This window comes from Kogia breviceps, chromosome 2 (genome assembly GCF_026419965.1).
Source record: "Kogia breviceps isolate mKogBre1 chromosome 2, mKogBre1 haplotype 1, whole genome shotgun sequence".
Classification (NCBI taxonomy): Eukaryota; Metazoa; Chordata; class Mammalia; order Artiodactyla; family Physeteridae; genus Kogia; species Kogia breviceps.
In genome coordinates, this window is record NC_081311.1 from 61425733 (window position 1) to 61453484 (window position 27752).

The 27752-nt window shown below is 36.2% G+C and overlaps 1 protein-coding gene across 3 annotated transcripts in view; it reads left to right on the forward strand.

Moving 5' to 3' along the window:
* The window catches only part of MICU1 (mitochondrial calcium uptake 1), a 223996-nt gene that overhangs the window by 91960 nt on the left and 104284 nt on the right, over window positions 1-27752 (forward strand). The window contains exons 6-8 of one of the 3 annotated variants that reach the window (XM_059054212.2): window positions 6613-6698; window positions 6810-6954; window positions 7776-7890. In XM_059054212.2, the coding sequence (XP_058910195.1) occupies window positions 6613-6698; window positions 6810-6954; window positions 7776-7890 (346 nt within the window). The remainder of the gene's footprint in view (window positions 1-6612; window positions 6699-6809; window positions 6955-7775; window positions 7891-27752) is intronic. The other 2 variants (XM_067025421.1, XM_059054213.2) reach the window with 2 other exon arrangements.

Here is a 27752-nt window from a genome sequence, read left to right on the forward strand (position 1 = left end):
TTTTATGCCTTAGCCTCAGAAGTCACACATTATCACTTTTGCTGTATTCTATTAGTTATACAGACCAACCCTGATTCAATGTGGGAAGAGACTAGGTCTACACAAGGACATGAATACCAGGAGGCAAGAAACATTGGGGTTATTTTGGAGTCTGGCTAACACATTGAAAAGAGTCTCATATCCAGAACATATAATGATCAGTAATAAAAAGACAAACAACCCAATTAAAAATGGGCAGGGCTTCCCTGGTGGCGCAGTGGTTGAGAATCCGCCTGCCGATGCAGGAGACACGGGTTCGTGCCCTGGTCCGGGAAGATCCCACATGCCGCGGAGCGGCTGGGCCCGTTTGCCATGGCCGCTGAGCCTGCGCGTCCGCAGCCTGTGCTCCGCAACGGGAGAGGCCACAACAGTGAGAGGCCCGCATACCGCAAAAAAAAAAAAAAAAAAAAAAAAATGGGCAAAAGACTTGAATAGATACTTCCCAGAGAAAGATATATTAATTGTCAGTAAACTAAGTGCTTAAAACACTTGGTCATCAGGGAAATGCTCAAAAAAACCACAATGAGATACCACTAAAATGGCTAAATTAAAGAAACTGGCCACATAAATGTTGACAATGATGTGGAGCAACTAGAACTCTCATACATTGATGGTGCAAGTAAAAGAAGTACAACTTTGAGGAAAGTCAGAATAGCCAAAAACTGAAAAGTGCCTGTTTAATCATTAAAGGAATGAATAAATTGTGATATTACTTGTGTGCATTAGTATATGCAAAATAAATTGCATAAATTATTTATTTTTAATATTTTTAATTTTATTGGTGAGTATTATACTACTCTGCAATAAAAATGAATGAGTTACTGATAAATAGAGTGTGGATGAATCTCCCCAACATGCTGAACCATAGAAGCTGGACACCAAAGAGTATATACTGGTGATACCATTTATAGGAAGTTCTAGAAAAAGCAAAACTAATCTGTGGTGCAAAAATATGGTGGGAATTAACTGTGGAGGGGCATAAAGGAAACATCAGGGATGGCAGAAATGTTCTGTAACCCAAGTATATATCTGGGTTACTCAGATATGTATTTATAAAATTCATTGAATCGTATATTGGATTTGTGCATTTCACCATAAGTGGATTTTACTTAAAACTGTAACAAATATTGAACTCTAGATGATACATTCGTTTTTTGCAGAGATAATTAGCAATTGTGAAACTATCTTCCTTGTATTCTAAGCATGAGCAAATGAGTAAATATATTGTGGATAATGGGAACCAGATTTCTCTCTGTTGGAGAAGGGAGTAACACGTGTGTAAAGGGCAAGACTGAATTGTGCTCTTTGGTATTAGAATGGAATTAGAGATATCATTATGAATTCATAGTTTATAATAGACAAATAGATATGAATGTAACCATGAGAAAACAGCAGCCTAATTCAAATTGAGGGATATTTTACAGCATAATTCACCTGTACTTTTCAAATTGTTCAAGGTCAAAAAGTATAAAGAGACCAAAATTGGCAGAGTAGGTAACGCCAAAACTACACACCTCCACTAAGACAATAATTAAGCTAGTGAAAACTGTCGATCAGCTTTTTCAGGTCTGTGGAATCTAACTAATCAGACTTTAAGCAACTAGGGAAATGCTTAAAGAAGAAAGAAGCTGCTGAAATTTGGTAAGAGAATGTTGTGGTGTTTTAACTTACCTGATGACCACCCCCAATCCCCCAGCACAGTGGCAGCCATTAAGATTGTGCGTTCATGGTATAGCTCCCTGGTGCCAGAGGGGGCAGGGCAGACTTGTTTTCAGAGAATATGAATGTGGGCCTTGACCTGTCTGGCCAATGAGGAATCAGCTTGGGGGTTTGTGTTTGTTTCGCCTACCTTGGAGCTTTCTTAGGGCTGGGGTGACCTCCCAGGTGGCATTTATTAAAAGCATAAAGGTAAATATATAGCCACAGCAGCTGAAGACAAGCAGCAGACAAACCAAAAAGCTGGGAAAGAAGAGCCTGCAGCAGGAGATAAGTGAGAAAACAAGGATTTTGAAATGCTCTACCATATACTGGTGAATCTGGAAGGTCATGTGCACACCCAGGGCCAAGTGAATACTTAGAGGAAACCCCAACAGACCCTAACCTTTCACTTCTGGCTGATGTTTAGCTTCCAAGCAAGCAAGAAATGAAGGCAAGGGCAGAATTATAAATAGTGACTAAGCATTGAAAGAATGCCCGACACGGAGCCAGTCTGCAAGGATCTTGAGAGGTTTTTTTTTTCCCCATCCTTTGGATCCAGGAACTTAAGGAAATCTCTGTCAGATCACTAGCTGACTACTAAGGTATGAAACAGAGACTTGAGTGACCATGCTGGACAAAGTATTTACAAAAGAATTTACAAAAATTATTAAAGAAATGACTACAACCCATGCAAGCAGCAACAACAAACCCTGAGGAGATGGGAGAATCCTATTTCCAGAATTACCACATTGTAATATACAAAATGTCCAGTTTTCAAAAACATTATGCTTGTAAAGAAACAAAGTATGGCCCAGGGAAAAAAAGGAATAGGAACTATCATTGAGAAAGCTCAGATATTGCAACTTATTACAGACAGACTTTAAATCAACTGTCCTAAATATACTCAGAGAGCTAAAAGAAACTACAGGCAATGAACTTAAAGGAACCAAGGAGAATGATGTATGAACTAATAGGAAAAAGCAGATAGAAATTATAAGAAGGTATCAAATAGAAATTCTGGAACTGAAAATTTCCTATAGCTGAAAGGAAAATTTTAGTGAAGGGGTTCAACAGCAGATTTGAATACACAGGAAAAATGATTAGTGAATTTGAAGATAGGTCAATTAATATTTTCCAGTCTGAGAAACAAAAAAAGGAAATGAACAAAGCTTATGAGACCTATGTGACACTACCAAGTGTACCACATATGTACAATAGGAATCTCAGAAGGCAAGGAGAGAAAAAAGGGAACAGAAAGAATATTTGAAGAGATAATGGCTCAAAACTTTCCAAATTTAATGAACTATATGAATCTACCCATCCAGGAAGCTAAATAACTCCAATAGGTTAAACTCAAAGAGACCCACGCTGAGATACATTATAATCAAACTGTCAAAAGCTAAAGGTGATGAGTCTTGAAAACAGGAAGAGAGAAGCAACTTTCCACACACAAACTATACACAATAGGATTAACAACCAGTTTCTCATCAGATACCATGAAGGCCAGAAGGCAGTGGGATGACATATTTAAAGTACTGAAAGAAGAATAAAATTGTCAACCAAGAATTCTATACCTGCAAAATTATCCTTCAGAAGTGAAGGAGATAGATATTAAGCCATTCCCAGATAAACAAAAAAAGCGGAGGAGTTTGTTACTACTAGTAGATCTACCCTACAAAAAATGCTAAAAGGAGTACTTAAGGCTGAAAAGAAAGGACACTAGATAGTAACTTGAAGCTATATTAAAAAATAGCACCAGTACCAACATAGGTAAATATAAAAGCCAGTATTATTTTATTTGTGGTTTATAACTCTTATCTATCCCTCTTTAATTTGAAAGACAAATGCATGGAAACAGTAATTATCAATCTATGTTAATGGGCACACTGTATAAAAATGTAATTTGCAAAAATAACAGGGAAATGGAACTCTACAAGAACAGAGTTTTTTAATACTATTGAAGCTAAGTTGGTATTTATTCAAACTGGGTTGCTGTGAATTTAAGATGTTAATTGTAATCTTCAGAGTGGCCACTAAGAAAATAACTAGGTATGGTTCCATTTATATGAAATATCAAAAAAATATGAATCCATAAAGACAGAAAGCAAATTAGTGATTTCCAGGGGCTAGAGGGAGGGGGCAGTGGGATGTGACTGCTTAATGGATAAGGGGTTTCCTTCCAAATGGGGTTATGAAAACGTTCTGGAACTAGGTAGTGGTGATGGTTACATAACATTGTGATTGTACTCAATACCACCAAATTTTATGCTTTAAAATGGTTCCGTGGTAAATTTTATGTTATGTACATTTTACCACAGTTTTTAAAAATTATAAAAACGTAAGCAGTGTGGTACTGGCATAAGAATAGACACAAGGATCAATGGAATGAAATTGAGAGTCCAGAAATAAACCCACATATATAAGGTCAATTTATTTTCATCAAGGGTGCCAATACCATTCAGTGGTGAAAGAATAATCTTTTCAACAAATGGTATGGGGTCTACTGGATATCACATGCAAAATAGTGAAGTTGGACCCCTACCTCACATTAATATAAAAATTAACTCAAAATAGATCAATGACCTAAATATAAAAGCTGAAACTACAAAACTTTTAGAGAAAAAGGGGTGAATCTTCATGATCTTGGATTTGGTGATGGAGTCTTAGATACGACATCAAAAGCACAGGCAATAAGAGAAAAAAATAGACAAATAGAACTTCATCAATATTTAAAATTTCTGTATATCAAAGGACATTATCAGGAGAGTGAAAAGGCAATGAACAGAATGAGAGAACATATTTGCAAACCCTATATCTGATATGTTTAGTGTATAGAATATATTAATATAAAGAAACTTGCAACTCAGCAACAGAAAGACAAATAACCCAACTCAAAAATGGGCAAATGATTTGAATAGAGATTTCTCCAAAGAAGATAATACAGATGGCCAACTGACACATGAAAAGATGTTCAGCATCATTAGGCACTAGGGAAATGTAAATCAAACCTCAATAACATACCATTTCACACTCAGTAGGATGGATATAATTTTTGAAAAAAAGAAAGAAGAAGAAAATTGAGGATGTGGAGAAATTGGAACCCTTTTACATTGCTGGTATTAATGCCAAATAGTGTAGCTGCTGTGGAAAACAGTTTGGCCATTCCTCAAAAACTTAAACATAGAGGTATGATAAGACTCAGCAATTCCACTCCCAGGTATATCCCCCCAAAAACTGAAAGCGGATAGGCAAACAAATACTTGTACATGAATGTACATGGTAGCACTATTCACAATAGCCAAAAGGTGGAAGCAACCCAAATATCCTTCAGTGGATGAATGGATAAACAATTTGTGGTATATATACAGTGGAATATTATTTGGTGATAAAAAGGAATGAAGTACTGATTGATGCTACAACATGGATGAACCTACAAAATATGATATGTGAAAGAAGCCAAACCCAAAGGCCCACACATTTTATGTTTAAATGGTTAAAATGGTGAATTTTTTGTCGTGAATTTTACCACAATCAAAAATAATAATAAACCTCCAAAGGAAAAAGTAAAGATGGGCATAAACCTCCAAAGGAAAAAATAAAGATGGGCAAAGAAAGCTGATTTAGATTAATGGAGATTAAAAAGACATGACGACTAAATGCCATTTATGATTGTGGACTACATCCTGGACTGGGGGCAAGATAGCTGTAAAGGAAATCATTGTGACAGTTCACTAAATTTGATAATAGACTGTGGATTAGATAATAGTATGTATCAGTATTAAATATCCTGGTTTTATGAAATGTATACTGTAATATGTAAGAGAATGTCTTGGTTCATAGGAAATATATACTGAAGTATTTAAGTGAAAGGGGCATATGTCTCCAACTTTCAATATGGTGTAAAAGAAAATATGTATCTACATAAAGTGAAAAGCAAATAGGGTGATAACATAAACTGTTGGTGATTCTGAGTAAAAAGCATATGAGAGTTCCTTATATGGATCTTTCCACTTTTATGAGTTTGATAGTATATCAAAATAAAAAGTTGTGGACAAACTTGGATTTTTCTTTTTATCTTCTGAGCAGCAACATAGTCCAGATAGTTCTTAGAAAAATAATGTTAGATATGCTTTTTTGGCTTATCTGCCTCATTTCAGTTTGTCCTTAGACTTTTGTCTGTTTCTCGACTTCTGGATCCCAATATATTATTTATTTTATTTGCTTATAGCAATCTCTCCGTAAGATTATTATGTAATTAATATGGGTTACTCAGCTTCTATACAAATTTATTCTGGCTAATAATAGTATGCCTTTGACAGCCTGTTCTCATTTTGTGTATCTTTTCTTATTCACATACTTTACTTTTGCAGTGTCTTGGATAATGTTAAAAATGTACATTTCTTTTCTTTTGAGAAATTAAAATATTAACTTCCCAGTGAATAGCTTTGCTGCTCTTTTCATCCAATAGCCTTCTTTTGTCTGAGATTTGTGTTTAATCTATTGGAAGACGATCAAGTGTGATAGGAGATCTAACCTTAATTGAACATATTGGACTGTGGGCTCATTTTTGGTTTTGGCTCAAAGACATAATCTCTAAATGCTGTCAGGCCAGACCAGGCTTTCTGCCCATCACAAATGAGTCAGAAGCCCTTTCCTAAGTAGAAACTGCCATCAAAACCTCTTACCACTTTGCAAGCATTCAACTATGTATTTTTGCCTGTCCATGGTTACTATTTCCTATTACAAGCAAATATCCAGTAGAGGCTATTTTGAGTGGGTTTACTAAGAAGACCATGATGATTCATTTGGTACTTGTGTCTTCAATTGGTTAACCAGTTTTCTTTCCTTTGTGGTGTATGATGGGACCTTCACTAGACAGAGGTAACCTATTGGATAGTTGTGTACCTGGATGGTGGTGTGGTGGTGCTTGCTGGTTTAATTTTCATGATACTCCTCCCAAGGTTATGCTTGCAGTGCTGCTTCTTATTTTGTGCTTGCATGTTATTATTACTTTGATTGTGCTTTGTTGGTTTGGGTTTTTAAAACCTCCTATTTCTTTTCTTGGTACCCAGAATAATTCCTGAAATTTCTTTGGTTGGTCCAGAACTTATGGAAATGTGTTTCAAGTCTAACTCTTTGGTGGATCCTTTTCAGTTTTTGAAAGTATCTTCAATGTCACCACTAAGTTTATGGTTTGGTAGCAAATCAGGAAACAGGGTAAGTTTCCTTAAACACCCAGGAAGAGACTGCTTCCCAGATAGACCATTACTGAACCTGAGAATTAACTCTCTTTGTGAGCTTTATAGATTAAAGAAAATAATACATACTTAGAGTAAAAGCTAAATTTTGGGAGAGTTTCTTCAAATAGCTGAAATTTAGGAGCCTCCACCAAGGTCACAGTAAATATAATTAAATTAACTCATGCCTAAAGTTTGGTGTGTGTCCGATTTGACATTATATTTCAGAGATGCTGTTGACTTTGTAAACTGTTCTACATTCTAAAACTAAGGTTCTTGGGGTTCATAAGGTAAAAGTTAAAATTATTATTTCAGAAATTAGTTTTCTGAGTATTTGTGTGGGTGTTGACAATAGTTGCTTACCTCTTCATTTCTCATTACTAGTTGTATAGTTTCTCTTGGGCATTTAGAACTGATTTTATTTTAGTTTTTCATTTCTTTTTCTCTACCTTATATACCTCTATAGAAAAAGGTAGATTGTTTTTCAAACTAAGAGATAAAACCAGCCCTGAAGTGGGCCTGTTATATGTTAAATGTCAGGAGTTCATAAAATTGAAAATTTTATTCCATTGTTCACATTAAGCCAGTGTTGAAACAAACAAACAAAATCATCTTTTTTCTTTTAATTTTAATCATCTTAAAAACTGTAAAGGATCCATTAATTTGGAATGGCCATCAGAGAAATGCTTATGATAAATAGCATAAAACTGTCAGATAAATGGTGATTCATCTCTAACTATTTATATTCTCATTCTGTTATATCTTCTTTTTATCTTTTGGTGGAACCCATACATTCAATAGAAAATTGCCCAGGAACGAGAAAAATTTGCTGATGAAGGCAGTATATTTTACACCCTTGGAGAATGTGGACTCATATCCTTTTCAGACTACATTTTCCTTACGACTGTCCTTTCCAGTAAGTATAAACTTTTCTTTTTATTCATTTATAGGGAAAATATAGGACTATAAAAAGAGTTAAGTCGATTGGAGGGGGAAACAAGGCATGTTTGCAAAGTTAATGAATGATAAGTTACATCAAATTTCATTTCTTTTGAGTTCTCTGTAACTTGTATATAGAACCACCTGAGAGAGAAGAAGGAAAATAAAGTTAAAAGGTAAAGTTAAAAGAAAAAATAAAATAACAAAACTGTGAAGTCGGGCTTCCCTGGTGGCGCAGTGGTTGAGAGTCCGCCTGCTGATGCAGGGGATGTGGGTTCGTGCCCCAGTCCGGGAAGATCCCACATGCTGCAGAGTGGCTGGGCCCGTGGGCCGTGGCCGCTGGGCCTGCACGTCTGGAGCCTGTGCTCTGCAACGGGAGAGGCTGTGGTGGTGAGAGGCCTGCGTACCGCAAACAAACAAACAAACAAACAAAAAACTGTGAAGTCACATCTACTTTTAACTGTTTGGAGCTCAAGATAAATTGTATATTGCCTGCTCCTCTAGCCCTCATTAATGTTTATACTTCCTCAGTAAAACATATTGATCTAGTATTTCCTCTACTAAAGAAGAAGATTGGCTTGGTTGTTCTAATTGTGTTGAATATTGATTTTTCAACCTTGGAAGATAACTTCTTAAGACACAGAACTCAAATTTGACTCATTTAGAGCACTGATGAATTTCTAATTTTTCTAAGCTAAACAATTTTGTTGATTAGTATGCTACTATGAGTGTTCTTAGTATTATCTTCCTTTAGTGTGACTTTTTTTAACCATTCAGAAAAAAAAAAGTCTCTAGCTCTCCATGTACATTCTATTAAAATCTACTTAAATTGATCCAAAGAGATTGATTTATATATTTCAAAGAAGTGATTCTCAATTTTTTTTCCATGGGGGAACATATCAAACAGAAATAACCATATCTTCCTTCCCTTCTCCAGGCTAGGCATCTATAAAGATAAAACTATAAACAGTTTTCCAAACTTATGGTTACCATGGGGGAAGGGGTGGGGAGGGATAAATTGGGAGATTGGGATTGACATATACACACTACTATACATAAAATAGATAACTAATAAGGACCTACTGTATAGCATAGGGAACTCTTCTCAATACTCTGTAATGACCTATATGAGAAAAGAATTTTAAAAAGAGTGGATATATACATATGTGTAACTGATTCACTTTGCTGTGCGGCAAAATTAACACAACATTGTAAATCAACTATTCTCCAGTAAAAATTTTTTTAAAAACTATAAACAGTTTTCAATAAATGACATACACAGTTCCTGCCATAGCTGTGACTACTCTTCACTCTTCTTCCCTCCAATTGACAGAAAAATGAAGAAATATAGACTAATATGCCTTACCACAGCTGTCTTGGGCTACCAAAGTATCTGAATAAATTTGTAGTAGACCACTGCTCTAGCAACGTAGATGTGCATTGACTTGTTATGAAGATCCAAGATAGTAAACTAAGAGCACTTTTTTGATCTTAAATTGTGTATTATTAGTTATTATTTTGGTGTGTTTTTAAAACAGACTTCGACTTCAGTTCAAATTCTAGTCCCACCACTTCTTCCCTGTGATTAAGTGTCAGGAGAACCACAGCAGAATCTTCAGAATACTTTGCACATTGTGTAGCTCCCTAAATTTAGGTTAAAAAAAAAAAAGGTCATATTGACCTGTGAGTTCTGGAAACCCCTCCAAGTAGCTCTACAGGTCTGGGCACCTTTACTTACTGGTGCTCAGCTCCTGGCTCACCATGGTGAGTAATTTACCAAAAAAAGCTTAATATTACAATGTCATATACTTTCTATATTTGTCAGGAATGAGAAAATTATGATGTATGATTTTAAGATTTTCTCTTTATCACTAGTTTTAAGCCTTTTGATTATTATATGCTTTTAGTATTTCTCAACCTTAGCACTATTGATGTTTTAGGCAGGATAATTCATTGTTGTGAGGGCTGTCCTGTGCATTATAGGATGTTTAGCAGCATTCCTGGCCTCTACCCGTTAGATGCCAGTCACACACGCTTTTCCCCTCCCAGTTGTGACAAACAAAAATGTCATTAGAAATTGTCAGTTGTCCCCGGGGGAGTTGGAATGGGGAGGAATAATCCCTGGTTGAGAACCACAGATGTAGTTTTTAGCGGGGTTGTTTGGTTTTGGTATTATTATGTACCTCGAAATAGCATTCTTTATGTTTCTTGTCTTAGGATTCTTTGAGTTTGGGGTCTGTGGGTTTGTAATTTTCATCAAATTTGGAAAAATTTCAACTGTTATTTCATCAAATACTTTGCTTCCTCATCCTCTCCTTTGAGGACTTCAATTACACATATATTTTCCTCATATCAACCCTATAATGTTTGTAGTTTATTATCTTCATTTTGAAATTGAGGCATACAAAAGATTAAAGAACTTGCCTCAAGTCCCACAGTAAGTAGATGATTCAGGGTTTGAACCCAGGCCATCCCATCATATGGGCTCCTGTCACTTGACTTTACTGCTGTGGTCACATTTTCAGCAGTGATAAGCCATAGCTTACCATAGTGCCTCTTCTTTCTCTAAGGCTGGGCTGTGGAAAGGCTGGTCATAAAACTCTCCTGTAGATAATGGGCAGTTCAAGCATCGTTGCAATCTGAATGTTGTACACTGCATTGTTTACTTTATTTAACAAGACATGGAGGAAAATATGCCACAGAAATTACATTGAGATGTTATTTCCCAAATTCTAATTGCTGCTAAGACGATAAGAAATGAGGCACTCAGTGGATCAACTTCTTTGTGGATAACAAGGAATCATTACATCTAAATACACTAAATTGTTCCCAGGTTGTCCTGCAAGAAGGAATGCAATCCTTTAAACAGGAGAAGCTTTGCTAGGGAGTGGCTTGGGACTAGGAGAAGTGCATTAGCATATTTATTCATCTGTTACTCTGGTGGACAACATGGACCGTTCTTGAGATTTCCAGTGGAAAACCAAGCCACAGCAACGTGAACAGCATAATCCAGATAATGCAAGACTGTTGTATTTCTAATTAGCTGGGGTTTTTTCCAAAATTAATAGACTCAATTATGTTCAAGAAATTGCCATCATTTTGAAGAATATAAACACTCTGCCCAAATGGATTGACACTTGGAACCTCTCAGTACTTTAGAAACTCTACCATGTTGTCTAAAATAAAATTCGACAACCTTATATAGTAAATTATTTGTTTTCTCTCTTTCGATACATGATTCGTCTCCTAAAAATAAAATTAAGAAAGCTGCTTTTCCTGGGACTTCCCTGGTGGTCCAGTGGCTAAGACTTCATGCTCCCATTGCAGGGGGCCCCGGTTTGATCCCTGGTCAGGGAACTAGGTCCCACATGCTGCAACTAAGAGTTCACACGCCACAACTAAATACCCTGCACACGGCAACGAAGATCCCATGTGCCGCAACTAAGACCCAGTGCAGCCAAACATATAAATGTTCTTAAAAAGGAAAAAAAAAGGAAAGCTGCTTTACTAAAAATGCATGTTATGCAGTGTAATTTCCTGCATTAAATAGAATTAATTCTTCTTATTTAAACTTTTTAGAAGTTTCATTTTTTTAGCTAAACAAGAATTTTTTAGACACACCCAGAATAACAACCAATTTGGCAGCAATATCTTGTGCTCATAATAAGCAGTGGCATAAATTTCTCACTCTTCTTTGTATGTGCTTTGGATAATGGGGGCCTTCTTTGGCCAGCCTAAAATTTTAAATACCTTTTATTGTGTCATACACACACACTTACGCATACACATCTCCTAAATCCCTTTTTTGCTTTCTTTTTTCCTCCTTGGCACTTGTCACTATTTAACAATCTATATAATTGATTTCTTTTTTTAAAAAAATATGTAAGTTTCAGGTGTACAACATTATAATTCAACATCTTGCATACACTACAAAGTGATCACCATCACAAGTCTAGTTACCATCCATCACCATACAGTTAACCCCCTTCACCCATTTTGCCTACCCTTCAACCCCCTTCCCCTCTGGTAACCACTAATCTGTTCTCTATGAGTTTGTTTCTGCTTTATTTTGTTTCTTCATTTGTTTTTTTAAGATTCCATGTGTGAAGGAAATCATATGGTATTTGTCTTTCTCCATCTGACTTAACTTCACTTTGCATAATACCCTCAAGGTCCATCCAGGTTGCCACAAGTGGCAAGACTTCATCCTTTTTTATGGCTGAATAATGTTCCATTATATTTATATGTATACCACATCTTCTTTATCCAGTCATCCATTGATGGACACTTAGGTTGTTTCCATGGCATGGCTTTGTAAATAATGCTACATTGAACATAGGGATGCCTATATCTTTGCAAATTAGTATTTTTGTGTTCTTCGGATAACTACCCAGAAGTGGATAATTGATTTATCTTCTTTATTGTCCATCTTCCTACCTAGAATGTAACTGCCTGACAGTGATCATAGGTTTGTAATGATATTCACTACAAATTTGTAATGATATTAATCACAAACATATCTATGTATAAAAAGCATTGTGGCAAAGTAACAAAGCAAGAATTTTTTTTTCAATTTTCTCCAAAAGGAAGTTTATCAAACATGAGATGACTTTGCTGTTTACATCCTGAATTGAGAGCTGTTCTTTTAGCCATTGATGTCCTCAGTCTGCATCCAGTACCAATGGAGTGAGGGAAACATGTTTTTAAATTAATCTACTTCTAAATAAGCTTTCTTATAAGAAGTATATATACTTTCTAATAACTACAAGGTTTCTTATAATTCAGAATTCACATATTTGTACGCCCCTCTTAACCCTAATCCATAAATTCTATTGCTTCATACCTTATCTCTCTGATCAGTTTTGAAGGATTAACTTGAAGAGTTGTCAACATGAGCCGTAGCATCTGTATTAAGTAGAATATTAAGTATTTACTAAATACTCATTAATAAAATAAATTCAGATTCATTCTAGGCAAGATAAAGAGACTGTTAATAATAATTATTATTAAATAATTTCCAAAGAGCCTTTGATCCTTAAAGTAGGTTAATAGGAATTGAATGAGAACACAGAAGCATGGCTTAGTTCTCTGCACTAACCAACTACATTAGCAATGGTCTTACATCTTATAGCTGAAGTCAGAGATTTTTCTCCATAACTAGGTACAGAGGTCATCAAGGTTTATCTTGAATGCTATATATTATTTATTGATTTGGATCATTCAATAGCTAATGCTAAGGTTCACTAGGTTATGATAATATAACTTAGAATCAGGATCTTTGCCACTGACAGTTATGAAATATTTATCTTTTGTTCTTTGTCTTCACACATTTTCTAACTAAAGTTATTGACCCTGTGGGCTAATAACATAAAAACAGTTCTAGATAGCTTGAAGAGACAATAATAAAATGATCAAAAAATTGATTATTAAGTATTCTTATTATTTACTATTAATCTTTGAAAAGCCACCAGAAAAATCAAAAAATGCTACAGCATGTTCAGTACCTAGGAACAGACCTAATGAAAATCAGGCATAGGTCAGTGTGTTCTGATTTTGATTCCCTCTTTATATTTGAAGAAATTGGTAGAGAAATTTAATTAAATGGGTTTTCACTGTAGGAGAATTTGATTTACTGACAAGCTACATCCTCATTGTGATGCATCTTTCTCACAAATATACAAACCTTTTGGGAAATTACAACAGCATTCAAGTGCAAGTTTATAATATTTTATTCCTCTTGCCATTTTGAAGTCAAGAGCTGATCACAAAGTGTATGTGGCTTGGAGATAGCAGTACCATTCTGTGCCATTCTGGCTAATGAAAATGTTATAGAAGTTATAGATGAAAATAAGTTTTTCAGGTTGAGTGAGTCTGTTGAAAAATATGGGCAAGGACTGTTGGTGGGAATGTAAATTGATACAGCCACTATGGAGAACAGTATGGAGGTTCCTTAAAAAACTAAAATTAGAACTACCATATGACCCAGCAATCCCACTACTGGGCATATACCCTGAGAAAACCATAATTCAAAAAGAGGCATGTACCAAAATGTTCATTGCAGCTCTATTTACAATAGCCAGGACATGGAAGCAGCCTAAGTGTCCATCAGCAGATGAATGGATAAAGAAGATGTGGCACATATATACAATGGAATATTACTCAGCCATAAAAAGGAATGAAACTGAATTATTTGTAGTGAGGTGGATGGACCTAGAGACTGTCATACAGAGTGAAATAAGTCAGAAAGAGAAAAACATATACTGTATGCTAGCATATATATGGAATCTAAAAAAAAACAAGAAAGAAAATGGTCAGAAGAACCTAGGGACAAGACAGGAATAAAGATGCAGACCTACTAGAGAATGGACTTGAGGATACGGGGAGGGGGAAGGGTAAGCTGGGACAAAGTGAGAGAGTGGCATGGACATATATACACTACCAAACGTAAAATAAATAGCTAGTGGGAAGCAGCCGAATAGCACAGGGAGATCAGCTCGGTGCTTTGTGACCACCTAGAGGGGTGGGATAGGGAGGGTGGAAGGGAGGGAGATGCAAGAGGGAAGAGATATGGGGACATATATATATGTATAACTGATTCACTTTGTTATAAAGCAGAAGCTGACACACCATTGTAAAGCAATTATACTCTAATAAAGAAGTTTAAAAATTAAAAAAATTAAAAAAAAATATGGGCAAGGCAACATACTGAGATCTATTAACAGATCTAAGGCAGTTACAAATCTGTTTTATTGACACATCAGAGTTGGGGAAGTTATAGAGAAAATTTGGTTTAGCTATTTTCTGTGTAATTTTTGTGTCTAGGATTATCTGCCATTGCCTAATTGATATTATGAAGGGTAAGACAAAGCAGAAAAGGGTTAATCTTATTCAGTGATATTTTACCCTATAAAAAGTGCTTAGAACTTCAGAAAGACTCATTTGCATGCCATAAGGCCAAAAGTATTATATTTCACTGTGTTGTTTACCATTAACTTCTTTCGCTAGCATAGCCTGTTCTTATGGTTAACTCATTGATTTTATAATAATGTAGCTTCTATCAAAACAATAAAATAATGCATTTAAATATATTAAATGTTTATGAAGTTAAATTCGTTTTGAGCCAGAGATTTATTTGAATGTGTCATTTCAGTAGAGCTCGTTGTTACAGAAAGTTGAAGCATTTACATCTTTGTATCAACAACCACACAAGAATTTTGTTCACATTAACAAGAAATAAGTGGTGTTTGTGTTTAACTCTCTCAAATCTCCTTGTGACTATACTAGAAGATCAAACTATTTCATCTGCAAAAGAAAGTTTATCCTTTGGGAACAATTGCTTGAGATTTGTTCTGAGGGTTCACAAGGCCAAGGGGAGAACAGAGACTAAAGAAGCAAATTGTGGCTTATACAAAAATAAGGTCTAAATGTATTTTGACTGTATCTTGAGGAAGATTTTATAATTTTACACCCATTAGAAAATCAGTTCTTATTAGCCTTTTCATGCTTTTTATGAACAGTTTTATTTGAATCCATTTTCATTTTTTAAAAATTGTAATATTATAATAATTCTAATAAAATTCTAATATTGACCTAAAATCTTATGGAAATCTGGTTGAGATCACATGATTTCTATAGCTCTACCCTTTCAATACAAGTAGTCAAGATGGGCCTATTTTCTAAAAACAAAAGAGTATTTTTTAAAAATTTATTTATCTTAATTTATTTTTGGCTGCGTTGGGTCTTTGTTGCTGCACGCGGGCTTTCTCTCGTTGTGGCGAGCAGGGGCTACTCTTTGTTACGGTGCGTGGTCTTCTCATTGGGGTGGCTTCTCTGTAGAGCATGGGCTCTAGGTGCGTGGGCTTCATTAGATGTGGCACATGGGCTCAGTAGTTGTGGCTCACGGGCTCTAGAGCACAGGCTCAGTAGTTGTGGCGCACGGGCTTAGTTCCTCTGTGGCATGTGGGATCTTCCCGGACCAGGGCTCAAACCCGTGTCCCCTACGTTGGCAGGCGGATTCTTAACCACTGTGTCACCAGGGAAGTCCCAACAAAAGAGTATTGAGTGAGGTAATTAGGAGTGTTTTCTGTATGCTCTATGAGCTGATGCTGCCACTAAAATTATTATTATGTCTGCATACATTTTGTCTTCACTTGAATGGCTTATATTGGCCTAAAGCTTTCTGCCACTGTTCCAGGGAGCTCCTTCTCTGTGATATATGAGATTCATATAGGAGCTCTAGAAGAGAGAAGAGGAGGAGGTCTGCCCTTGGTTTTCCTTCTCTGCTCCTTAGGTTCTCGGAAAGGAAGGCCTAACAGGCGAAGGCTTCCCTCTTTCTTAGGTCTCATTTATCAATGGGAGAAAATTCCTGAAGCAAGAAAAGTAAAACTCCAAAATAGGCTAAATTCTCTGCCTTCTAGAAAGTACCCTAACCTATAACATTATTTATTTATTATTTATTATAATATTATTATTATTATAGCATATCTCAGCTAAGATTTTACTTGTTTTAAACATCAGAATTTTAAAAACTTTTTTACATTGAACGGTTAATGAATTATGGTACCTCATAACAGCTTCAGAGGTATTTGTTTATTCGAAAGAATCTCTAATTGATGCAAGTTTAGACAGTGTCTGTGTTATCACTAAATAATATCTTGAAGTAGGAACTATGCCATATGGCTTTGTATCCCCAAAGTACCTAACACTGTATCTTACTAATACTAGTCATTCCAAAAGTATTTGAATGAAAGGATATTTGGGATGTGGCTTCTTTGGGTCTCTTCTAGGTAGAAAGTAGACCCAGCCACTCATCCATCTCCATACATTACAGTGTCAAATGGACCTCAATTTATCTTCCTGCCAGAGTCTTCCCTTCATTTCGCAAGAACAGATTATAGAAACTTCCCCTCTTATAACTCACCTAACATCTGTCCTATCCTCCTCAACCTCTAACATGTCTTGTTTTGTTTATGATTGGGGTGGCTCTGTAGGAATTCAGCCCTCAGTAATTGATAATATGTAAAAATCTTTGCTGTGGTCTATGAGTCCCACTTCTTTGCATTGTTTGCCTCTTAGAAGCTGGACTGCAATCAAATGTATCTGTCCATTCTGTATCCCCAAAACCACAATGTAATAGTATTTGGTTATGCTTAGGCTTCATGATGTGTTGCTTACCTATTCCTGGAATAGCTTTAGAAAATGCTTATTTGTTATGCTGAAGAATTTGAAGGTGCAAAAAGGAAACCAGGGAAAGAAATAGTGGTTGTCATGGAATGGTTTACCTAATCACTGTCCCTTCTGGAGAAGATATCCAGCCCAGTATCTGGCACATAATAAGTACTCCATGTATATTTGTTGGCTAAGTATCTAAGAATTTTTGAGTAGTTGCTTTAGTATACATACTAAAATTTTGTATTGCTCCAAGTACCCTTAGCATCCTGCCTAGTATTTAAAACTTTAAAAATAATAGCTGTTCTCTATCTATATATACATGATGAAAGCTAGAAAATTAATTAGAATAGAAAATTTTTTTCGATTTGGACACTAAACTGCAAAGTAAAATAGTTTTTTGGGTGAACAACAAACTAAGTCACATGTAAAGAGGGTCCTTCAAAATGAGCATAAATTAAGTACCAAATATCCAATCTCTTTTTTAAAGCAGCTAATTGTAAGCATGTATTCGTTAAGTTGTATCTTGGCATAAGTGTGGCTGTTATTAAGCACATGGAATGGAATGAAACCACATAAAATGAAATGAATGTCAAGCAGATGATTATTTTTTTTTTAGGTCTCTGAAGATAGGGGTGGGGAATCTATCACACAGGCATATGTAACTTGGGCATAAAAATAGTAACATGCATTTGAAGAAAATATATTTCAAAAGAACGTGACCTTAATTCAAGGCTAAAACACTGGCATGCCTTTTAGAATTTATCTCCCAGGAACTCTTGGGGAATCAAAGCTTTTTGACATCTCTGGCATTGCATATTCTTCCTGTAGCACAACTGTCAAATAACAGTGTTAAGGAAGAGCAGTTTAAATGAAGGACTGTTTCTGGCAGCTCTCTGAAGGTCATCCTGTAAGTAAGGCTGAGATATACCTCAAAGACAGGTTATGTACTGTGAACTATGAACATTAGCTATTTATTTTCTTCAGGTATAAAATTTTATTTAGAGACATATAGATAGATATATAAGCATATAAATTTTAAATATAGATATAAAATATTTTAGAACCAGGGCTGAAATGTATTTTCTAGAAAAGATGTAAATGGAAGAAGAGCAGTAGTTTGAAGGAAAAAGTGTCTATACAGCTAAAACCTTGCTAAAGGAATTCAGAAACATTTCACATCTTAGGAAGTTTTTAAACTCAGCTTTTTGACAGGTAATGTTTCATATTATTTAGAAAACCTTGCCAGTTGATATTAAATAAATAAATCACACTGAGACACAATAAAGAATAAAGAGCTCTCTCTGTAGCTATTGCTGGTGGTAAGCTCATAGTAACGTCTTTTGTGGTTTCTTTCATTGTCTTAGGATTTTCAAATAAAAGCAAGACTAAGTCAATATGAATTTTAAGTCTGTTCTAAGAATATACGTTAAATTTCTCAGTGTTTTTTCCTTATGGTCAAAATCTGTTAAAGTAGAAACATGGGTCTTCCAACCAGATCCTTCCAATTAGTGCTGCTAGGAATAGCAACTTGATTCCCTTCCTCCTACCCCATATTTATAGGGTCCTGGCTACCCTGTGGCTGTATATAGACCTGTAAATCAAAGGTTATAGGTTTGTCTAGGAACTATACAAAGTGTAGGCATCGTGGCTGTACCTTGCATCTCAGGCAGCTTTACCACCTGGTCTACCCTACAGTTAAACTAGCTTAGACTTGGGCTTAGTCCTCAAAACTACATGCGGTGAATGAAGTCTTTCCTAAACTGAGATCACTCTCAAAGTTCTAAAGGACTCCAAGAAACTAGGATAAAGATTAGTACTGTTTACCTCTTTTGAAGGGTCGATTAGGTGTTCCTCCTCTCATTTGACTACCAAGTCCATAGTGTACTCAAAGCTCTTTGTGCATCAGAATTAACTATTGGAATGACACTTAAATTTAATTGACTGTATAATGTTGGTGAAAGTATAAAATATTAACATGCTTTTTTAGAATCTTGGCAGTGTTTCCCAAATACTTTCATTAAGTGCTTACACTTTGGCCCAGCAACTGCAATTCTACAAGTTTAGACTAATAAAATGATCACATGTATAATGATGTTGATGGTCAAAAAATAAATTGGGAAGAACTCAAATATCAAACAGATGGCTGAACAAATTACAATAAATCTATGCAATGGAATTTAATACAGCACTTCATATATGTATTGCAGAGATTTATTAGCATAGAAAACTGTTCACAATATACTGATGAGTCAGAACATACATATTGCACGATTTGGGGAAAAGAAAAAGTGTGTGTGTGTGTGTGTGTGTGTGTGTGTGTCGAGTACGTGTGTGTATTTTTAAAAATAGCCTGAATATTTGCATTTCATCTGTCAGCAAATTCTGTCAGCTCTACTTTGAAATAATCCAGAATCCCGCCATAAAATCACATCATCACTCTGCTCAAAATCCCCCAGGGCTTCCATTCTCTCTTGGATTTTAATCTCGAAGTAAAAGCCAAAGTCATTACAGTGGCCTTCAACGTCCTATGTGCTCTCGCCACCACCATCCCTCTCAAGGAAAACACAGATATCAGTGGGCACTAGAATTCTCTACACTCTTTTTCCTTTTTCCCTTTTCTTGTTCTTTTAGCCTTTTTCCTTTTTATTTTAGACACAGTGGAAAAAGCATAGCCACTCTATTGCTAATTAACAACAATAGTTAAGGATGTTTGGGATGATAGCCATAGTTTATTAAGCTTCTCTAATGGTTCTAAAACTTTTTCCTTTTTTAAACACCTCTTAAAATTAATTATTTTTTGTGTTTGAAAGCCTGTCTTTCAGTCATGTCTAGGTTGACTGGTACTATAGAATTCCAAAAGTTTATTTTACTGGTACCTTGGTGTACAGAAATTAAAAAAGAAAAGATGTTAGATTCTTATAGTGAAAAAATATAGAGGCTTAGAGTACAGTTAAATGTATTTATGTACCTAGAATTCCTCCATGGGCCAAATACGTTGCACATCTAATCTGTTATTTAGGAGCAAATTAGATACATTAACACTATGAAGCCCCTAGAAAATTATATAATTAACTGCAGTCTTTCTGTGTCATTCATCTGTCACAGAGTTGCTTTTAAGCTGAGTGAATATGAATCTTTGAGAGAGAGGGTATTGGATGTCTCACGTTAAGAAAAGCAACGATGCAAAATCTAGACTTACAAAGCAGATAAATTAAACCATAATTATTTTCTCCACAGAAGGAGTCACTGCAATGTTTCCTTCAATAGTTTCTTTTCAAGTGTATTGTAAATATAAAGTAATATTTAACTGTTTGATTCTAATGAGAAGAAATTGTCTCATAGACCTAAGAGAATAACAAATCACATGTTGGGGATTGTTGCAAAATAGTGCATAATTCAACTTGTCTCAGCACCCAGAGGTGAAAATATTCAAAGCAGAGCATAGTTTTATCCTAACACCATTATTCTCACAGATGGAGTTACCTGTCTTCTTTTTTTTTTTTTCTATTTAAAATATTTATTAAATTATTCACATTCAGACTATAATACAGCTTGAAGAAAACAGAGTGAGTTTGGAATGTTTAATTATTAAGCGTTTTATAAATGACGTTTGATATGCTGTTAGTTAGTGCTTTTCAATGGAATTTTTTAAAAACCAATATCAGTGATAACTTCATGCATCTTGAACCTTTAGGCTAAAGCAAAACTCTTTTTTTTTTTTTTTCTTTTTTTTTGGCTGTGCCATGCGGCTTATAAAATCTTAGTTTCCCAACCAGGCATCAAACCTAGGCCCTTGGCAGTGAGAGTGCTGAGTCCTAACCCCTGCCCCACCAGGGAATTCCCTAAAGCCTAATTCTTTCTTAGAATAACTAGTGAGGTAGTTAGAGCCTTAATTATTACACCCACTTGGTGAGTTGGAGAACTGAAATTAGAGAAGTTGTCATGTGTTCAAAATATTTACGAATACTAAGGGAAAATACTCTGTTATGGAACTGAGAGCTCTTTTCGTTAAAATAATTGTTTGTAAATAGCGTTGCCAAATTTAGCAAGTAAAAATTCAGAGCACAAATTGAATTTTAATTTCAGATAAACATTGGATAATTTTTTAAGTTTAAATATATTCTATGTTCTATTTACAAACCACAGTCCACAAAACATTAGGTCTGCAGAGTCCATTTATGGAATTCCTTGGTGGGAGGAAGAGGGAAGGTAGGCAAGGCTCAGGGTTTCCTCAGGCCTTTCCCTGTTCAGTCAGAAAGGTTATAAACTTTTACATAAAATTTTCTTTGATGAAAGTTCTGCGTCAAAAAAAAGGAGTTTAAGGAAAAAAAAGTTAATGCTAGAAGACGTCTTGACTTCACAATGTGGCAAGAGATTTGATATGAAAAAATAAGAGTTTCAACAGAAGTGGATGCATAAATTTGCTGAGAATCAAATGAAACCTACAGTTTACAATTTTAAAGCAATTACTACCTCTGCTGATTTGAAAAGGAAAAAAAAAATTGTAACCAGAAGGTATATCTTTTATGTGTTTGTTTCATTGTAACCAGGATGAAACATATTTTATAAAGCAACTATATTAGAATCAATCAGGAAATATGTGTATATACAGATACACATATGATATGCGATATTGTATGTCACATGCATTTTAGGATATACATCTATAGATTTTGATATATATCCTCTGTGTGTATGATATAGGATGTACCTAAATAAGAATAAAAATTATAAGATGTCATATTCTATATATAGAAATATGGCTGTTTGAATAAAAGAAAATCTATTTTCCTTTATTTCTAGCCAAAATGGAGGGTTCTAATGGAACGCTCAAAACAAAACAAGTTGCCTACAATTTTAAAAAGAAATCTGTTTGGGTTCACCTACTGCAAATTAGTAGCATAAACCATACATTGTCATCCATTTATTCCTAAGACTTTAAGAAATTTATTTTGAATTCTTAGGAAAACAACAGAAGTAGTGAAGATTTTATCTGAAATCAGAGCAAATTAGTCTGGTAGTTTGGGCAGACTGTAAATAGTGCTTTCTCTTTGGGCTCATCCGATTGACCTATGCACCAATAGTAACACCCTTTAAAAATGGACTCATTTCAGTATATAAAATAATACAGTGATTCCTGTTTATATTACTATAGCAACACTATCCATTTTCATAAAACTGTTTCATGTTAGGACAGGAAGCAGAGATAAAAAGACAGTCATGACTTGACCAAGTTCATATCTAGCATTAGGGGCAAAAATGGGGTACTAGTGCTCTAATACTTATAGGCATTTATGAGGAAGAGAGATTCAAAAAAAAAAGAGAGGGGAGGACAGGAGACTAAGAGTGGTACTGTGTATCATAAAGAAGCATCTGTCTCCAGATATTATGCTGTATCATATACAGTCTCTTTCCAAGACAGTGCCTGAGCAGCTGCATTCCTGAGGCTGAGAATCCAGGTCCCTGAAGTTCCCATTCTAATTCTTGATCTCAGGAAAACAACATTCTTGCTTAGAGACTGAGGAGAAGAAAAATGTGTAGCAAATTTCCACAGATCACAGTAATGACTCTCTCAGCTGTTGAGCCCCTTGGGCTCACTGCCTCTGGAGATGGTGGGTGAAGCCCTCTTGCATCCTGACTGAGCAGTTTTGCTTTATGAATGTCCAGACTTTGCATATTTCTTTTTCTGGACTGGGTCTGGAAACCCACCAGAGTTGGACTGGGTCCGATGTCAGCCTCACCTGTCTTTTTCTTTATGCTGAATTCATCAGGAAATCCTTCCCTGCCTTTTATAGGACTAACCCAGATCATAATTCTGTTTGGTGCTTGGCTGCACAGGCTTTCCAGCAGGGAAACATTAGTTGGACACATGGGGCTTCTTTCTTCCTTCTTTCTTCCTTTCTTTCTTCTTTCTTCTTCTCCACAGATGGAAGCCCTTAGATCTCTACCAAGACAAATTGAGAGAAAAATACTGGTCTTTGGTGAAATGTCAAGGTAGACTAAGTTCTCTGCCTTCTAGGAATTTCTTCATCCCCCCAAAAAATTATTTTCCCTTTCATTGTGCAAAGGGAACACCAACACACATACTACTGGTACTATGTAGTCTAAATGTAATCTAAAATAAGTTCTGGTGGGGAAACTCACAGGCAGAAAAGCAGCAAAATTACCCAGTCCCCATCCACATGCTATTTAGCAGAAGAAAGTGCTTAGACACAGCCAAAGCACATCAGGGAGAGGGATCTAAGAAAAAGACGGTGCCCCCTGACTCTCTCTGTAATTATTGGGATGAGGGCAGGGAACATCCAGGAACATCCAGGAGTTGTGTAACAACAGGAGCATCCTGGTTGACAAAGTGGTCTTGTTAGAAAGAGGGAGCTTACTGCTGTACAGGTGGCATTAGCCTTTCTTTCATTGAGCTAATTCAGATCTACAAAGACAGCTTTTTGCTAAGCTACTAAAGGAATATCTCTGTCTCTTTTCACCCTTCCTTTCAAAAAGACAACAAATTTAGGTCAAAAAATTTTGAATCCTCATATTAAATGAATTCACACTAAATTATAAATAACCTATAAATTCCTGTATAGTTCTAGAAATATTTTCAAGAAGATGCTTGCAAAGCCATAAGATTCCCTAAATGGTGAGGTCCATGCAGTAGACATGTTAGTAGTGTAATAAAATTTTTGAAAATAGGGATATGACCTGATGTTGAAATCTCAGAAACTTCTTTAAACATAAATGGAGACCCAGAAGTGGATTCACTGGAGTGAGGGTTCCACTTGGTGATATCGCGAAGATGATGGAATCGGAGACCTCAGCCTCCATCCTCCCACAAAGATCAACAGTTAGCTGTCTACAAACAAAAACAGCTCTGGGAAAGCTCTGGAGTCAACTTAAGAAACTTCATGAACACAGCAGAATGAATAATTTGAGAATATCCACTCAAAAAGGAAGGAAAACCAGCTCCATTTACGTGCATCTTCCCAACCACACAAAGGACTCACTTCAGTTTCACCCAGAGACCAGCAAAACTGAGACATATAGAGATGGCTAAGAATAAGGAAGAATAGCAAGAATACCAATGTAAGCCATGCAGTGGGAGTGTCAGGATTGGCAGAGATATGCTCTGTAGAAGACTCCAGCACCTTTCCCCACTAAACAAACCAATGTCCAGCACAGCTGCCACAGACTTCTGCAGATTTCACTGGTTTTTATCCCACAGGTATTTGCACTTGCTGGCACCAGCTCCAGAGTCTCTCCCCAGCCCCTGCTCCACCTGGGACCCACACCAGCAGCAAGTCCAGGCTTCTGAGGCTACACAAATGCAAGACTCCAGCATAGACCCCTACCACTGTGCACATGCTCAGGGCTAATCCCTGCAGCTATGCCCTTGCATGCCGCCAACCTCCATTGCCATGTATGCACCAGGGAAAGATCCTAAAGCCACGGTAAGTGCATGCTGACTGCCAGAGCCTCCACAGCCTGAAGTGTGTCTGCAGTTGGCCCTGGCCCTAACTGCTTGCTTTGGCCTCCACCACTGCGCGAGTGTTTGCAACTGACCTCTGTCACTACACAGGCACCTGTAGCTGGCCCCTACAGCCAAGTTTGTGTACACCACTGGCTCCAACCACCACCACTGTCTACCCTGGTCCCTACCGGCTGGACTCAAGGGCCCCAACAGCTCTTGCAGCCTCTGTGGACCCCCTGCAGTGCTCGCCAGGGACTACACAGTTGTTGATGCTATGGACTCCATCACTCTGAGCCAGTGAGTCACCATGTCCCCCCTGGACCCAGAGATGCCACACACCCCTGCACTTGGCACCCTGCACCACTAGGCCCAAGATCACAGCACACTCCAGTGTGCCCCCAGCCTCAGGTGAAGGTTTTCCTTTACCAAAGTCAGCTCATAAAGTCTAGAAAAGATGACTGCTTCTTCAAATGTGCAGACACCTACCTACACCAGGAAATGGGGATCATGAAGAATCAGGGAAAGAAACATGACTCCACCAAAGGAACACAGTAAACTTCCAGTAACTGACCACAAAGAAATGGAGATGCAGGAATTGCCTGGCAAAGAATTAAAAATAATTGTTCTAAACTTGCTTAGAGAGCTATGAGAGCACAGATAAATAATTTAACAAAATCAGGGAAAAAACAAAAGATAGAAAACAAAAAAGAAGTAAACAAATATTGGAGGTGAAGAACATAATAATTGAAATGAAGAATTCAATAGAGAGTTTCAACAACAGACTGAACCAAGCAGAAAAATAGTGAGTCAAACACAGATCATTTGAAAACATCCAGGAGAGGAACAAAAAGAAAAAAAAATGAAAAGGAAGGAAGAAAACCTACTAGACTTATGAGACACAATTAAAAGAAACAATCTAGGACTTCCCTGCTGGCACAGTGGTTAAGAATCCACTTGCCAGTGCAGGGGACACGGGTTCAAGCCCTGTTCTGGGAAGATCCCACATGCCGTGGAGCAACTAAACCCGTGCACCACAACTACTGAGCTTGCGTGCCACAACTACTGAAGCCTGCGTGTCTAGAGCCTGTGCTCCACAACAAGAGAAGCGACCGCAATGAGAAGCCCGCACACTGCAACGAAGAGTAGCCCCTGCTTGGTGCAACTAGAGAAAGCCTGCATGCAGCAGTGAAGACCCAATACAGCCAAAATAAATTTAATTAATTAATTAATTTTAAAAACTTACACATCATTGGAGTCCTAGAAGGGGAAGAGAGAAAAGTGTAAAAAGCTTATTTAAAGAAATAATGGCTGAGACCTTCCCAAACCTTGGGAGAAAGTAGGACATCCAAGTTCACAAAGCTAATAGGCCACCCCAAAATTTCAATCCAAAACAATCTTCTCGAAGATTATAATGAAACTGACCAAAATCAAAGACAAAGACAGAATTTTTAAAGCAGCAAGAGAAAAAAAAAAAAAAAAGTCTCATACAAGTGAACCCCAGTAAGCCTATCAGCTGAATTCTCAACAGAAACCTTGCAGGCCAGGAGAGAACAGAATTATATATTCAAAGTGCTAAAACAGGAAATCTGCCAACCAAGAATACTTTACCCAACAAATTTGTCCTTCAAAAATGAAGACAAGATAAATACTTTCCCTAATAAAAGCTGAGGCTCTTCATTACCACTAGATCTGCCTTAAAAGAAATGCTGAAGGAGTTCTTCAAGCTGAAATGGAAGGAAATTAACTATTAACATGAAAATATACAAAACACTGATAAAGTTAAGTATATAGCCAGATTCAGAATACTCTAATATTGCAATATGGTGGCATGTTAACCATTTAATTCTAATGTGGAGGTTAAAGGACAAAAGTGTTAAAATTAGCTATAGCTACAATAATTTGTTAATACACAATATAAAATATGTGTGTTGTGAAATCAAGAACATAAAATGTTGAGGGGAGAGGGTAGAATTTTTGTGTGCAATCAAAATTAAGTTATCAGCTTCAAATAGACTGTTATAGCTACAAGATGTTTTGAGTAGACCTCATGGTAACCACAAAATAAAAACCTATAGTAAATACACACAAGATAAAGAGAAGTGAATCAAAGTATACCACTACAGAAAGTCATAAATTCATAAAAGAAGACAACAAGAAGGGAAGAAAGAACAAAGGAACCACAAAGAAAAAAATTTTAACAATCTAGCAATACTAAATCCTTACCAATAAATGGATTAAATTCTCTAATCAGAAGGTGCAGAGTTGCTGAATGGGTTAAAAAAAAAAAAAGACCCAACTCTGTGCTGCCTACAAGGTACTCATTTCAGCTAAAGGGAATACATAGGCTCAAAGTGCAGGGATGTAAAAAGATATTCCATACAAATGAAAACCAAAAGAGAGCAGGGGTAGCTATACTTAGATCAGACAAAATAGACTTTAAGTCAAAAACTATAGCAAGAGATAAAGAAGGTCTTTATATAATGATAAAGTGGTTAATTCATTCAGATAATATAACAATTTAAATATGCACAGACTCAACATCAGAGTACCTAAGTATATTAAGCAAGTACAAACAGATCTGAAGGGAGTAATTGACAACAATACAGTAATAGTAGGGAACTCCCATATCTCACTTTCAACAGTGAATAAATCATCCACACAGAATATCAATACGGAAACATTGAACTATACTTGAGATCAAATGGACCTAACAGACATTTACAAAACATTCCATCCAAAAGTACAATATACATTCTTCTCAAGTGCTCATGGACATTCTCCAGAATAGATGATATGTTAGGTCACAAAACAAGTGTAGCAAATTTTAAAAGATTGAAATCATATCAAGTAACTTTTCTGGCCACGGTGGTAAGAAATCAGAAATCAATAGCAAGAGGAAATTTGGGGAATTTACAAATATATGGAAATTAAACAACACACTCCTGAACAACGAATGAGTCAAAGATGAAATCAAAAGGGAAATGAAAAATATCTTGAAACAAACAAAAATGGAAACAATGTACTGAAACTTATGGGATGCTACAAAAGCAGTGCCAAAAGAGAAGCTTATAGTGATAAATGCACACATTAAGAAAAAAGAAAGATCTCAAATAAATCGCCTAACTTTACACCTCAAGGAACTTAGAAGAACAAGAACAAACTAAGCCCAATCTAACAGAAGGAAGGAAATAACAAAGATCAGA